The sequence below is a fragment of the Oryx dammah genome, unplaced genomic scaffold (assembly GCF_014754425.2).
Source record: "Oryx dammah isolate SB20612 unplaced genomic scaffold, SCBI_Odam_1.1 HiC_scaffold_3, whole genome shotgun sequence".
Lineage (NCBI taxonomy): Eukaryota > Metazoa > Chordata > Mammalia > Artiodactyla > Bovidae > Oryx > Oryx dammah.
The window spans coordinates 93,958,060-93,974,553 of NW_024070187.1; the positions used below are offsets into that span (position 1 = coordinate 93,958,060).

General features: G+C 42.2%; 1 protein-coding gene across 1 annotated transcript in view; it reads left to right on the top strand.

Annotated features, from left to right (window-relative positions):
• The window catches only part of CFAP299 (cilia and flagella associated protein 299), a 700,195-nt gene that overhangs the window by 12,613 nt on the left and 671,088 nt on the right, over positions 1–16,494 (top strand). Inside the window, exon 2 of the mRNA XM_040237181.1 lies at positions 2,309–2,439. Coding sequence (XP_040093115.1) covers positions 2,309–2,439 — 131 coding nt within the window. The remainder of the gene's footprint in view (positions 1–2,308; positions 2,440–16,494) is intronic.

The window sequence follows — 16,494 nt, forward strand, 5'->3', positions numbered from 1 at the left end:
AGTCATCTCATTTTTTGTAAATCAAACTCAAAATCTTGCATCCCTTTTCTATTAAATGTTCACTCCACTAGGTGGAGGCATTTGCTCAGTTTTGTGGTTCAGAGGAACGTAGCCTGGGATAGAGAGTATAGTGAGCAGGGGAACAAGTCAAGAAAGAGTCCTGGCAAGCCCTGCTGCTTTGCATTGTCTTCACTTGGCAAATGTACCCATATTGCTACCCAGGTTTCAGTATTTGCTTTTAGTGTTTAGCAAAGCAAAGTAGTCAGGTTTTCCACGTTGATAGTACCTGAATTTTTTATTTTGTTTGGGTAGTGTGAACTTTAAAATAGCCACTGTGGGTTGAATAGATTATTAACCATGAATTAAGTTTTCTCATTTTAATTCTGCTAGACAGAAAGTGAAGAAGAACTAAAGAGCCTCTTGATGAAAGTGAAAGAGGAGAGTGTAAAAGCTGGCTTACAACTCAACATTCAGAAAACTAAGATCATGGCATCTGGTCCCATCACTTCATGGCAAATAGATAGGGAAACAGTGGAAACAGTGGCTGACTTTATTTTTTTGGGCTCCAAAATCACTGCAGATGGTGATTGCAGCCATGAAATTAAAAGACACTTACTCCTTGAAAGAAAAGTTATGACCAACCTAGACAGCATATTAAAAAGCAGAGACATTACTTTGTCAACAAAGGTCCTTCTAGTCAAGGCTATGGTTTTTCCAGTAGTCATGTATGGATGTGAGAGTTGGACTGTGAAGAAGGCTGAGCGCCAAAGAATGGATGCTTTTGAACTGTGGTGTTGGAGAAGACTCTTGAGAGTCCCTTGGATTGCAAGGAGATCCAACCAGTCCATCCTAAAGGAGATCAGTCCTGGGTGTTCCTTGGTAGGACTAATGTTGAAGCTGAAACTCCAGTACTTTGGCCACCTGATGCGAAGAGCTGACTCATTTGAAAAGACCCTGATGCTGGAAAGATTGAGGACAGGAGAAGGGGACAACAGAGGATGAGATGGTTGGATGACATCACTGACTCAATGGACATGGGTTTGGGTGGACTCCGGCAGTTGGTGGTGGACAGAGAAGCCTGGCGTGCTGCGGTTCATGGGGTCACAAAGAGTAGGACACAATTGAGCGACTTAACTGAACTGAACTGAGACAGTTCTTGCATTCAGCAGTGCTGTATTAAGTGAGGGTCTGTAACAATAAAATAAATGCTATTTTCATAATATTACAGACATTTTCTGTTTAATTAAGATGGTAATATAAGGGATAATGTAAACTGTTAATATACGTACTGTTATATCATACTTAGGGGTTTCTTAGGTGGCCCTAGTGGTAAAGAACCCGTCTGTTAATACGGGAGATGTGAGACATGGGTTTGGTCCCTGCCTCCAGAAGATCCCCTAGAGGAGGGCATGACAACCACTCCAGAATTCTTGCTGGGAAAATTCCATGGACAGAGGAGCCTGGTGGGCTAGTGTCAATAGGGTCACACAGAGTCGGACACAACTGAAGCGACTTAGTGTGCATGCACACGCAAGTAATACTTAAGCCTTTGTAACTTCTGGTAAAATGTCACCTCTTCAATGGGGAGATGCTGGTCTCTTTTGAATACGCTATGCAAGTAACAGAAATGTGTGTGACAATTTTTAAAATAACTGAAATATAAGAGGTCCAGAGAATTGTAGGGAAATATATATATATTTTTTCAGTTTGAAGCTTTCTGTGGTCATCTTGGGTTTCTGCTTCTCTGTTTTTATTGGTACTGACATTATATGGAAACAATATCCTTCTACTCAAATAGGAAATTCATCTGCTCTTTGCTTTGTATTTGAAGTTATAATGCCCTGTGTCATCAGTTAATTGACTTCAACGAAGTAACTCTCTGAAGTATTGAACTTTCTGAAAGCAACCCAGTTTTCTTTTTTTGTGCAATTGCTTTTTATAAAGCCTTTCTTGTATAAATACTATTGTCTCTCAGTTTTATTGTTTTAAGGATACTTTATTAATTATCTACAGCTCTTCTCATAAATTGATTGAAAACATAACAGACTTTTGTCTTCCAATCCCTTAGAGAAAATTTAGTGTGTGATGTTATTATTATTTTTTTTCCCCATCTTACATCTCTGGGAAAGGGATGACAAATTAGATGTTTATAAAATTATTGTTGGAAAGAATTCTAACTTTTCATGTCTAACATATCTTGTCTCATATTTATAACACATTTGCTTTTTCATTTGAAACAGTTATTCAGTATACATTGATAAAATGTCTCATTCATCCACAAACCTAACAAAATTGCTCTTCTTTTCAGGATGAAGGTCTGGCCCGCCAGTTGGTGGAGCTAGGCTACCGAGGTACTGGAGAGGTGGTGAAAAGAGAAGATTTTGAAGCAAGGAAGGCAGCTATAGAGATTGCAAGGTTGGCTGAAAGAACTCAGAAAAAGTAAGTGTCCATGCTCCAAAATGATTTTATATTACATTGTAGAGTCTGTGAAAAAAATCCAGTTTTGTTGGCATTGTGGTAATTTAGAAGCACTGGTTGGAACTGGTAGAACTTGGAATATTCTAAGCATGTGTTGTGCAGATCAGGGATTGGAGGAACTGTGGTATGGTTGCAAGAAAGCCACAAGCAACTGTGAGCTACTAATTTAGAAAATATCGATACTGAAATATGGTCATCATACCAATAAAGTCCTATTAAAACACAATTCTATATAATTGGCTTTACACAAAAACTATGAGTGATTTTTGCTTTTGTACTTTTGAGGCCTGTAAATCTTTGGCTTCATTTACATTCTCATGTTTTTGTAAACACTGATTCACTGAATTGTATTAACAATCACTGGCTTTTGTTAATGTGACTCATACCTGGTTATATGAAATGTGAATTTAATAAAATACATTAAATGTATTAGGAAAGAGACATACATCTAAAGTGAATAAACAAGTAAGACAGTTTGAAAAAGCTTTGACAAGTAATTATTTTCTTTTTAAAAGTTAATGCTAAAGTTGTAAATGTTGGAGAAGATAATTACTTAGAAATTGGTATATTATTCTTGCTGTTGTTGTTGTTTAGTCATTAAGTTGTGCCTGACTCCTTCTGACCCTATAGACGTAGCCCACCAGGCTCCCCTGTCCATAGGTTCCCTACCTATGGCTGATTCTTGTTGATGTTTGACAGAAAACAACAATATTCTGTAAAGCAATTATCCTTCAATTAAAAAACAAACAAACAAAAAAAGAATGCTGTATCTTCCCGACCCAGGGATCGAACCCACATCTCTTGCATTGGCAGGCAAAGCTTTTACCACTGAGCCACCAGGGAAGCCCACATTATTCTTAGTTAACATTTAAAAAAATACCCAGTAATTATGAGTAGAAGTCTCCCATGGATTTGCTATAAAAATAACATTTGGTAGTGGACTGTGAATCCATTCTGGAAACGTGCAATTTTAATGGATCTTTCCATTAAAGTAGTGGTTCTCGTACTTGAGAACCATAGAATATTGGAATTTAATATGGTGACATTCAGTAATATATTAGTCTTCTGTTGCTGTCATAACACATTGCTACAAACTGAGTGGCTGAACAATACACAAATGTATTTATTCATCGTCCTATAGGTCAGAAATCCGAGTACAGTGGCTTGGCTGGATTCTCTGCACTCTGTATCACAAAGTTGAAATCCTGGTGTTGGCTAGACTGAGTTCTTTTTTGGAGACTCTGAGAATGAATCTGTTTCCACACTCATTTGGGGCTTCTGTGATAGCTCAGCTGGTAAAGAATCTGCCTGCAATGTAGGAGACCCCCATTCGATTCCTGGGTCAGGAAGATCTGCTGGAGAATATATAGGCTACCCACTCCAGTATTCTTGGGCTTCCTTTGTGGCTTAGCTGGTAAAGAATCCACCTGCAATGTGGGAGACCTGGGTTCGATCCCTGGGTTGGGAAGATCCCCTGGAGAAAGGAAAGGCTACCCATATATGGGATGGGCCCCACAAGTTTCCTCTTGCCCTGTGTGGGAGTTACTTTGTTCTCTTCTCTGCCCAGGTCCATTGTAGTGTTATTGGCAGCAGGGCCAGCAGAGTCTGGACACCAAACATATCCTGTACCTATTTTACTGAGGATCACTTTGAAAATATGTGTGAACATATGCCTGCCCGCCAACTGGTACCAACTTGAAAACACGTGATTCTACTATGAGATTATCTTAGTTAGCTTCTCTAATGTGTGGGCAAGCAGCCCTATGCAGATCACAACCCTATTCTCTAGCAATCATAGAGCACTCATTTCAAGAACTGCTGGCACCTAAGAGTATGTCACTTTCCTAGAATAGTTTCATAGATAAAAGTGGCTGGTTAAAGATATTGGGAGAGAGTATTTTGCTGGAAGAAAGCACAAGGTTGAAACAAATTCCTTAGTTGTTCACTTCACAAATACTCACAGACAACCGTGCTGCACTAGGTGTTATGCTAGGTGTGGGGGCTATTATAGAAGACTTATTAGTCCCTGCCCTCCAGAAGATTGAGGGCTGGATAAAGAAAAGACGGTGGTGTTGCTGGTGGGGGTATACAATGGGAAATAGTTTGATGGTTCTTCAAATAGTTACCATATGACCCAGTAACCCCACTCCTAAGTGTATATCCAAGGGATCTGAACACTTAGGTCCACTGAAAACCTTACACACCGATGTTCATAGCAGGATTATTCATAGCAGCCAGAAAAGGGCAGAAACTCCAGGACTTCCCTGGTGGTTTAGTGGTTAAAACTCAGAGCTTTCACTGCAGGGGGTATGGGTTCAAACCCTGGTCAGGGAACTAAGATCCCACATGCTGCATGGCATGGACAAAAGAGGGAAAGAAGAAAAAAACAAAAAAAGAAAAGGGAAGCAATCCAAATGTCCGTCAACTGATAAATGGATAAAAACGTGGTATACATAGATAACAATGGAATATTATTCAGTCCTGAAAAGAAGTGAAATATTCTTCTCTGCTATGACATGAATAAACTTTGATTTAGCAAAGATTTAGATTTAGTAAAGGAGGCAGGGAAAATATTTATAAATTATATAGTCCCGTTTATGTAAAGTGTCCACAATCGGTAGATCCATAAGGACAAAAGTAGATTTGTGGTTGTCTTTGTCAAGGGCTGGAAGGAAGAGTTAAAGAAGAACGATTGCCAGTGGGTATGGGCTGTCTTTCTCGAGTGATAAAATGTTCTGGAATTAGATATTGGTGGTGACTGTACAGCTTTGTAAGTGTATTAAGAACCATTGAATTGTGTACCTTGGAAGTTTGAATATTATGGTTTGTGAATTATATCTCAATTTAGTAAGGCAGTTACAACAGAAGATAACATGCTATCATAGGTCTCACAGCAATACCCTGAAGCAGTACTAAGTCAAGATTTGAATGTGAACAGGGAAGGCTCTTCTTAAGGCATGTCAGCTGAATTTACTTTTAAAGGGCAAGGAGGAGTCAATGGGGAGAAGGCAATGGCACCCCTCTCCAGTACTCTTGCCTGGAAAATCCCTGCAGTCCATGGGGTCGCGAAGAGTCTGACACGACTGAGCAAGTTCACTTTCACTTTTCACTTTCATGCATTGGAGAAGGAAATGGCAACCCACTCCAGTGTTCTTGCCTGGAGAATCCCAGGGACGGGGGAGCCTGGTGGGCTGCCATCTATGGGGTCGCACAGAGTCGGACACGACTGAAGTGACTTAGCAGCAGCAGCAGCAGCAACAGGAGTCAATGAGGAAGACAAGGGTATGAAGATGGACACAAATTCAGTTTGCCTCAATTCATGATAAACTCGCCTTCTTCACAAATCATCCTCTTTACCTCTTTGTCTTAATTTGTGCCTAGTCCCTTGCTAAGACATCCCCCCATCCCAAGTTGTACCAGCTAGAGGTCACTCATTTCCACATTTACTGGATTGGTGGTGGTGGCAGTGGTGGTGGTGGGTGGGCTCTGCATTCTCCTAGCTCCCTCAGCCTTTGCTTCAAAGCCCTCTCTGCTTCATTATCACATAAACATCATCTCTCACCCCTCATCCACTGAGATTCATGCCAGCTGGGTAGCTGCAAGGCAGAGACTTTTTGTAAAGGTTGGAAAGAAAGGATGGGATTAGTTTAGCTGGTGTTTGCTGAGGTAGCTCCCCTCATAAGTCCTGGAGAATCTCTATTTGTAGTGAGAAGTTCAGTTGATTTCCATGGGTGATAGAGAGAAAGATGTTGACTATTTGCACACAGGTTGAATATTGGATTATTGGGGTCTAGGTAGTAGTGATATCTGAGTAGTTATATCTCAGCTTGAACACTCTCCTGGATGAGCTTGTAAGATCATCAGCCTCTTAGCTTTGGGCCAGTTTTTGTTTTTAGGAGATGAATTGGCTCTTCTTTAAACTGCTTCTGAGATAATGACCTTATTTTTACTAGAATGCAGAATCTGAAACACAGAGGGCATAAATAGTAGCCCTTGAGAAACTGAGAATTATACTACTTGGCTGTTGCCATCTTCTTGAGAGACTTTGTGGTGCACCTTTGGGAATTCCTGTAAAGGGAGCTTGATAGGCACCTCAGATGCCAAATATATAGGGATCCCTGTGATCTTTCTTGCTGAAACAGAGAGGATATCTGTGGTAATTTGGGCTTCAGGTGACTCAGTGGTGGAGAATTTACCTGTCAGTGCAGAAGATGCAGGAGACCCGGGTTCGATCCCTGGGTCGGGAAGATCCCTGGAGGAGGAAATGGCAACCCACTCCAGTATTCTTGCCTGCAAATCCCATGGGTAGAGGAGCCTGGCGGGCTACAGTCCATGGGGTTACAGAGTTGGACATGACTGAGCATGCATGTATGCATAGTGATTTTGGAGAAGGCCCTATATTCTTTTATCCTCAAGTACATTGGGGACTAAATTTAAAAAGTTGGACAAGTCCCCAACCTTTCTTTTTCCAACCAATCTTCAGCTTATCATCTGTCCACTATTTCTAACTGGAGTATTTTCCCTCAATTTGTTTTTAAAAATAGGAGTTGGAAGTATCTATTAATTGATAGCATACTTTTTCTGAAGATGAAGTTAGATACAAGGTCAAAATTTGTTTCATGATTCACTTTATGATCAAAAGGGAATACCACATGCTAGTGACTTAAATGAATTTCTGTAAGTTTAATGTTTTCTGCTAGTTAACATCTGATTTCTATAAAACGGTTTCACCTTTTCACTTTGTTTCAAGTAGTTTATGCTTTTAAAGTCATTCTTGTGCATTTAATAGCACTCAAGCAAGAAATCTAGAGTTGTGGCTTGTCTGAGATTAGCTTCTCCAGGAAGCAGACAGTTAGGGGTCAGAAGAGAGAAGGTTTTCTGGGAAAGTAACACCTGTGAAAGGAAAAGTGAGGAAGTAGGACTAAGCAGGGTCAGAATCTTCTTCTTCTTCTTCTTTTTTTTTTTTTTAAATATTTATGTATTTATTTGGCTGTTCTGGGTCTTCATCACCACATGTGGTATCTTCACTCCTGGTTGCAGCACTCAGGATGTTTTTAGTTGTGGCATACAAACTAGTTGCAACATGTGGGACTGAGTTCCCTGACCAGGCATCAACCCGGGGCCTCCGGCACTGGGAGCGCAGAGTCCCAGCCATTGGACCACCTGGGAAGACCCAGGGTCAGACTCTGTTTTTTTTTTTTTTGCCAGTAAACAACTTAGTCTTTTATTTGCCCAAGGCCAGCTGTTGCAGGCATTGAGGCCCCAAGACTTCCAGAAGGGATGGGGGAGGAGGGTGAGCCATCCTGCCTCCCAGGTGCTGCCTGCCCCATCCTGCTTCCTGCAGGAGATGGGACAGTAGATAAAGTGGATCCTTGCACCATCAAGTATCTCCTCAATTTTGTGTGTGTGTCAGTCTCTCAGTCGTGTCTGTTTCCATGACATCGTGGACTGTAGCCCACCAGGTTCCTCTGTCCAAGGGATTCTCCAGGCAAGAGTACTGGAGGGTCAGACTCTTGATACCAAAGTTACAAAGACTCTCCCAGGACCTCAGAAAGCCCCAGAGTAAAGGCTCTTTGTTAAAGTTTGGGTGAAGCGTTCAGGCCCTTAGTACCTCTTTTGTGTCTAGTCATTGCCTGAGGGTTGCCCTCCAAGTGTGATCTCAGCTTGAAAATGAGGCAGATCCTGGAAGGGTTAACAGCTAGAGGCTGTCATTTCAGCATCTTCCCACAGCCAGGCAGTGAGGCTTTTTCCAAGGGCTATCTGAGTGCCATGTCCCCATGCCTGCTACGGTTCACCCTATGTGACATATGGATCCATTTTATACTTGCAAGGAGCAGCTCTTCTACAGCACCAAGGGCCTTTCTCCCAGAGAGGTCATTCACAAGAGGAGAGTTAGTGGGATGAACTACAGTCCCCATTACTGCTGTTGGTTTGGGGGCCAGAGGTGGTTATCATCATCTCATTCTTCTACTGTTCATCCTGTATCCTGTCTTCAGCTGTCACCTCTGTTAGTCTTAACCATAAGATGATGGAGGCCATGGTAATCCTACTGTGCTCGTGCTGAAGTTGCTGACTTTCTCATCCTCATTTACAATTCTATTCAGTTCAGTTCAGTTCAGTCGCTCAGTCGTGTCTGACTCTTTGCGACCCCATGAATCACAGCACGCCAGGCCTCCCTGTCCATCACCAACTCCCAGAGTTCACTCAGACTCACGTCCATCGAGTCGGTAATGCCATCCAGCCATCTCATCCTCAGTCGTCCCCTTCTCCTCCTGCCCCCAATCCCTCCCAGCATCAGAGTCTTTTCTAATGAGTCAACTCTTCGCATGAGGTGGCCAAAGTACTGGAGTTTCAGCTTTAGCATCATTCCTTCCAAAGAAATCCCAGGGCTGATCTCCTTCAGAATGGATTGGTTGGATCTCCTTGCAGTCCAAGGGACTCTGAAGAGTCTTCTCCAACACCACAGTTCAAAAGCATCAATTCTTCAGCGCTCAGCCTTTTTCACAGTCCAACTCTCAATCCATACATGACCACAGGAAAAACCATAGCCTTGAATAGATGGACATTTGTTGGCAAAGTAATGTCTCTGCTTTTGAATATGCTATCTAGGTTGGTCATAACTTTTCTTCCAAGGAGTAAGCGTCTTTTAATTTCATGGCTATTAGGAAGTACCAAGGTAGTAAAGTAATGCTCAAAATACTCCAAGCCAGGCTTCAGCAATACGTGAACCGTGAACTCCCTGATGTTCAAGCTGGTTTTAGAAAAGGCAGAGGAACCAGAGATCAAATTGCCAACATCTGCTGGATCATGGAAAAAGTGAGAGAGTTCCAGAAAAACATCTATTTCTGCTTTATTGACTATGCCAAAGCCTTTGACTGTGTGGATCACAATCAACTGTGGAAAATTCTGAAAGAGATGGGAATACCAGACCACCTGACCTGCCTCTTGAGAAATCTGTATGCAGATCAGGAAGCAGCAGTTAGAACTGGACATGGAACAACACACTGGTTCCAAATAGGAAAAGGAGTACGTCAAGGCTGTATATTGTCACCCTGCTTATTTAACTTCTATGCAGAGTACATCATGAGAAATGCTGGACTGGAAGAAACACAAGCTCGAATCAAGATTGCCGCGAGAAATATCAATAACCTCAGATATGCAGATGACACCACCCTTATGGCAGAAAGTGAAGAGGAACTAAAAAGCCTCTTAATGAAAGTGAAAGTGGAGAGTGAAAAAGTTGGCCTAAAGCCCAACATTCAGAAAACAAAGATCATGGCTTCCAGTCCCATCACTTCATGGGAAATAGATGGGGAAACAGTGTCAGACTTTATTTTTGGGGGCTTCAAAATCACTGCACATGGTGATTGCAGCCATGAAATTAAAAGACGCTTACTCCTTGGAAGAAAAGTTATGACCAACCTAGATAGTATATTCAAAAGCAGAGACATTACTTTGCTGACTAAGGTCCGTCTAGTCAAGGCTATGGTTTTTCCTGTGGTCATGTATGGATGTGAGAGTTGGACTGTGAAGAAGGCTGAGCGTTGAAGAATTGATGCTTTTGAACTGTGGTGTTGGAGAAGACTCTTCAGAGTCCCTTGGACTGCAAGGAGATCCAACCAGTCCATTCTGAAGGAGATCAGCCCTGGGATTTCTTTGGAAGGAATGATGCTAAAGCTGAAACTCCAGTACTTTGGCCACCTCATGCGAAGAGTTGACTCGTTGGAAAAGACTCTGATGCTGGGAGGGATTGGGGGCAGGAGGAGAAGGGGATGACCGAGGATGAGATGGCTGGATGGCATTACCGACTCGATGGACGTGAGTCTGAGTGAACTCCGGGAGTTGGTGATGGACAGGGAAGCCTGGCGTGCTGCGATTCATGGGTTCGCAAATAGTCAGACACGACTGAGCGACTGAAGTGAACTGAACTGAAGAGGTACTTGAGTGGACCACTCAAGTTTGTCGCTTGTTCCTCTCTACCCCCATTCTGTAACAGCAGTCCCATCTCTCTTGCTGATCAGCAAGAGTAACTCTTCACAAGACAGTGTCTCTCCATCTTGTTTGCTGGGACGTGGGCACAAGAAACTTAAGAGTGCTCAAATGGAAGTCAGAGTTTGTATTTCAGTGACACACTTGCTGTTTTTCCTGGTAAGAGTATTCTCAAAGATGGCGCCCTCTCCTAGAACAGTATTGCTTCTGAGCTGGAGATTCAGCTGTGCCTCCTGTGGACTCTTCCAAACAGTTTTAGGCCGACAGCTTCTGATGGGGCACTAAGTGATTTGGCCAGAGGATCCCATGATTATGAGCTCTCTCCCACACCTTTTTTTGGGTACAGTGGGTTTCCTGGTTGGGGTACTGTGTTGTATTGGATTTCATGCCTGTGGATTAGGCATTTTGTAGGCACCCAGATAGTGGTGCCAAGTAAGGTCAGGTAGGCAGCAAAAAGCACATTCATATCTGGAATAGATAGGTGTTCCCATGGGAATAAATTTTTGTCCCTTCAGGGACAAAAAGGGGCCAGCATAGTCCAACTGTCAACAAGAGTTCATTGTTCTCCTTGAGGACTAATGCCCTCCCAGAGACTCAACATTGGCCTCTTTTGCTGGAAAATTGGACCTGGAGACGTAGAGTAGCTAGATCCGCCTTAGTGAGCGGGAGTCTGCTGTTGGGTCCTTGATCTGTTGTACTTTGTTGATGTGTCTGTCATGCTGGTATTGAGAAGACTGCTGACAAGGCTGAGTGACATCAACTGGCTGAGCCCTTTTGTCTGGTTGTTTAGTGCATCATTTTTGATGGGTATTATAAAAATCTTCACACTTGTACTCATTACCCGATATCCACCCATGTGACACCACCTCAGATATTCTTAGTTTCCACCTTTTTTCTTCCCAGTTTCCTGCCCAGCCACTTAGCCCATTCACCATTGCCTATGAGTCTTTTCTAAGTTTGGGACATTTGTTTTTCCTTATCATTCTACACAGAGATGTATAGGGATGATCAGGGACTTCTCTGGCAGCCCCGTGGTTGAGACTCCATGCTTCCACTGCAAGGGGTGTGGGTTTGATCCCTGCTCAAGGAACTAGGATCTCACATGCTGGGCAATCAAAAAACAAATAAACAACAAGAACAAAGTAGATGATCAGATGTGTCACTGAAACTTCTGCCTCTTGGGAAAATTTTTCTTTCTCACTGTAATTTACAGACATCCTAGATTTTATGGCTTGAATTGCATTCTCCAGCAAAGGTTTGTTGAAATCCTAATCCCCAGTACCACCAGTACTGCAGCATGTGACCTTATTTGTGAATAAGATCATTGCAGATATAACCAGTTGTTGTTGTTCAGTCACTCTCTTGTGTCTGACTCTTTGTGACCCCATAGACTGCAGCATGCCAGGCTCCTCTGTCCTTCATTATCTCCCAGAGTTTTCTCAGATTCATGTCCATTGAGTTGGTGATGCTATCTAACCATTTTATCCTCTGCCACCCCCTTCTCCTCTTGCCTTCAATCTTTCCCAGCATCAGGGTCTTTTCCAATGAGTCAGCTCTTCGCATCAGGTGGACGAAGTATTAGAATTTAAGGTTCAGTGTTAGTCCTTCTAATGAATATTCAGGGTTGATTTCCTTCAGGATTGACTGGTTTGACCTCTTTGCTGTCCAAGTGACTCTCAAGTCTTCTCCAGCACCACAATTCAAAAGCATTAATTCTTCAGCACTCAGCCTTGTTGATGGTCCAACTCTCACATCAGCACGTTACTACTGGAAAAATTAAAGCTTTGACTATATGGGCTTCCCTGATAGCTCAGTTGGTAAAGAATCTGTCTGCAATAGGGGAGAGCCTGGTTTGATTCCTAGGTTGGGAAGATCCGCTGGAGATAGGATAGGCTACCCACTCCAGTATTCTTGGGGTTCCTTCGTGGCTCAGCTTGTAAAGAATCTGCCTGCAGTGTGGGAGACCTGGGTTTGATGTCTGGGTTGGGAAGATCCCCTATAGAAGGGAAAGGCTACCCACTCCAGTATTCTGGCCTGGAGAATTGCATGGAGTGTCTAGTCCATGGGATCAGAAAGAGTCGGACATGAGTTAGAGACTCTCACTTCACTTTCATATGAAGACAGATACCCAGGGAAAATGCCACGTGACAATTAAGCATTCAAGTGATTACAAACCAAGAAATGGCAAAGATTTCCCGTAAGCCACCAAAAACTATGAAAGACAAGGAAAGAGTCCCTTAAAGTTTCCTGAGTAAGCATGATCCTGCTGATACATCTTGAAGTTTGGATTTTAGCTTCTGGGCCTATAAAGGTGATCAATTTCTGTTGTTTTAAGCCACCCAGTTTGCAATGCCCTGTTGCAGTAGCCCTAGGACACTACTACACTGAGGAAGTCTTTATCTTGAAAAGCTTTGAAGTGGCAGATACCCACAGTTTTTAGGGATTTACTCTGTCTTTTGGAGTGCATGTGTTTTATAAAAGGTATGTGATGGCTGCCTCTTTTCATTCTTTCAATCAATGTGGTGTCACTGGTGGAATTAATCAATGTTATGTTCTGTGGAATGTCCAGTTGGCCCAGATTCCATTGTGAAAGGGAATAGTTACTGTAGCCCTGAGGCAAAACTGTGAATGAGTATTGTTGTTTATTGTGAATTCATTGATTTTGACCTCATTTCCCAATTGGCATAGAAAAGGACTCACTCACCAAATCAATAGCTATATGCCATGTATCTGAAGTCATAATTTGTTCTAGCAACTAGCACAACAAATGCAATCAATACTATGATTTGAATGAGCTTGTGGTAGTCTACAGTCATTTTCTAGGATCCAATGTGGGGATTGTGCCAGTTGCTAAGTATGACAATCTAAATTAGATGTTTGGATCAATGATCCCTGGGTAGATCAGTAAACAGTAGACCTGTTGTAAACAGATCCTTTGGTCAAATGGCCAGGACTCCATCTGTTATCTGCTCCCCATATGCCTTCACTCTAATAGTGGGACCATGAAGATACTTTGGATCTCCAGATACCAAGCTCAGCTGTGACCCTGCACCCAGTAGTCTATCAGCTGTCTGGGTATTCTCCTTTCCTTAGTGTCTGTTAACGTAAGTAAATGGTTGAAGATCCCTTTGGCAAAGAACAGAGGGACTCACTGCAACGGATACTTGATATTGGGTTACAGGTCCATTCATCTAGGACAGGGTAACTTCTTCAGTCAGCAGGTTCCTAGTCTGATCACTGGATCAGGTACAGATATTGGGGAAGACATCCTAACTTCCTACCTACTGTGATGGCTTCCTTCAACCTCAAATAATCAGCTTTGATTTCTTATTGTGATACAAATTGAGTAGTACCTTTGTTGACGGAGCCATCTGTTTTGCCCTAAGGGGATGACATGTTCAATACACCAACTGCATGATTTTCTCCATGTGAGGGTCCTAAGCGGCCACTCTGAGCTTGTTGATCAAATCCCTGGATTAAGCTCCTTATCTGAGTCTGCAAATTATGATATTGATAAATGCTCAGTATTAACTAGCTGGATATTATAACATCACTGAGATTACACTCTCAGTTTTTCCTCCTTTCCTCTCTCCTTCTCTCTGCCTCTCTTTCACTGTTTTTTCCTTCCACCAATCTTTCCCTCCCTTTCTCTCTCTCCAACAAGCAAGTGATTATAGAGGGTGTTGATCTTTTTAGGAACGTCATGTCTATCTATACCTGTCTGCCTATCAGCAAATGTATCTGTATTATTATACTTTCAGTTCAGTTCAGTCACTCAGTCGTGTCTGGCTCTTTGTGACCCCTTGAACTGCAGCACACCAGGCTTCCCTGTCCATTGCCAACTCCTGGAGTTTACTCAAATTCATGTCCATTGAGTCAGTGATGCCATCCAACCATCTCATCCTTTGTCAGCCCCTTCTCCTCCTGCCTTCAATCTTTCCCAGCATCAGGGTCTTCTCAAATCAGTCAGTTCTTCTCATCAGGTGGCCAGAGTATTGGAGTTTCAGCTTCAGCATCTGTCCTTCCAAAGAACACTCAGGACTGATCTCCTTTAGGATGGACTGGTTGGATCTCTTTGCGATAGTCTCTTTATAGGCAAATTCAAGGATGTCTTCTCAGATTCACCTTACTTGCTTGACTTCTTCAGATGCCTTTAATATCAATTTGGAATTACCCATTTCTTCAAATGTTCCCTACCTTTGACTTTTATTACCTTTAACCTTCCATTTTCTTCTGTGTTTGCTATTGTCTACTAGCTTTGCTATATCTTCTCCTTTCTCACTAACTTGGATCTCTCCCAAAGGACAGTTCTCTTTTCTTCCCTACTCTTTATATTCCACTGTTTTCATATCTCAAACACTTAATGTTTCCAGTTTCCTAAGCCAGATCTCCAGTCCTGATATCTTTCCTGGGCTTTTAGTTCCATGTTTGTTTTTTAAATAACTGTGTTGTTAAACCATTACCAAAATACCAAAAAGTCTTACTATTGTTCCTTTAGAGATCCACTCCACATACAAAGATTCCTTTTTTAAGTGCTGGTAATACCATTTTAGCAAACTATAAGCATTATATTTTACAATATCTTCAAAAGACTACTTGTGAACAATTCTAAAAGACAATTAACACTGGATTTCTGTTGAGTCCTTTGTTCAGATTTGTTCCCACCTTCCTATATTTTTCACTCTTCTTCAGTTCAGTTCAGTTCAGTCACTCAGTTGTGTCCAACTCTTTGCGAACCCATGAATTGCAGCATGGCAGGCCTCCTTGTCCATCACCAACTCCTGGAGATCACTCAAACTCATGTCCATTGAGTCGGTGATGCCATCCACCCATTTCATCCTCTGTTGTCCCCTTTTCCTCCTGCCCCCGATCCCTCCCAGCATCAGAGTCTTTTCAAATGAATCAGCTCTTCGCATGAGGTGGACAAAGTACTGGAGTTTCAGCTTTAGCATCATTCCTTCCAAAGAACACCCAGGACAGATCTCCTTTAGAATGGACTGGTTGGATCTCCTTGCAGTCCAAGGGACTCTCAAGAGTCTTCTCCAACACTACAGTTCAAAAGCATCAATTCTTCGGTGCTCAGCTTTCTTCACAGTCCAACTCTCACATCCATACATGACCAGAGGAAAAACCATAGCCTTGACTAGACGGACCTTTGTTGGCAAAGTAATGTCTCTGCTTTTGAATATGCTATCTAGGTTGGTCATAACTTTCCTTCCAAGGAGTAAGCGTCTTTTAATTTCATGGCTGCAATCACCATGTGCAGCGATTTTGGAGCCCCCCAAAATAAAGTCCTAATCCAATTTTTCCTTAGATTGACTTAGTTTATTACATTATCACATGATTGTTCCATCTCAACTTTCTTTATCATCTAATACTATGCTGCCCAATCATATGTCTATGAAACAGCCTTCAAAATATTTTCTTTCCTCCCACCCCTTCCTCTTTCCATTCTTTCTTCTTTCTAGCTTGTGCTCATTCTGTCGCTCAGTCATGTCTGACTTTTTGTGACCCTATGGACTGTAGCTCTCCAGGCTTCTCTGTCATGGGATTTCCCAGGCAAGAATACAGAATGGGTTGCCATTTCTTCCTCCATGGGAATCTTCCTGACTCAGGGATCAAACCCACAGCTCCTGCATCTTTGCATTGGAGGTGGGTTCTTTATCACTGAGCCACCTTGGAAGCCCCCTCTTTCTATCCGTCAACATCTGAATTTTCATCCCTACAAAAGAATATTAGGTGGCTTGCAAGAGAAATAGGAATATCTCATAGCAACAAGACTTTAAAAGGTAGACAATAAAGTAAAGGTGGAAGAAATACAATGAAGCTGAGGTTGAGGTTAGTGCCCAAAATGTATGCCAAATTTGGGAAGGTAATTCAAAGAGGAAAATATTTACATTACATAATTCATTATATCCACTTGGAACAATAAAACTATTGATAAGAAGTGTAGATATTCCTGGTGTTAAGAGCTATAGGGGGAGAAAAATCTTTCTTGATCATCTTAGAGTCCCTGAATGGGTTTGA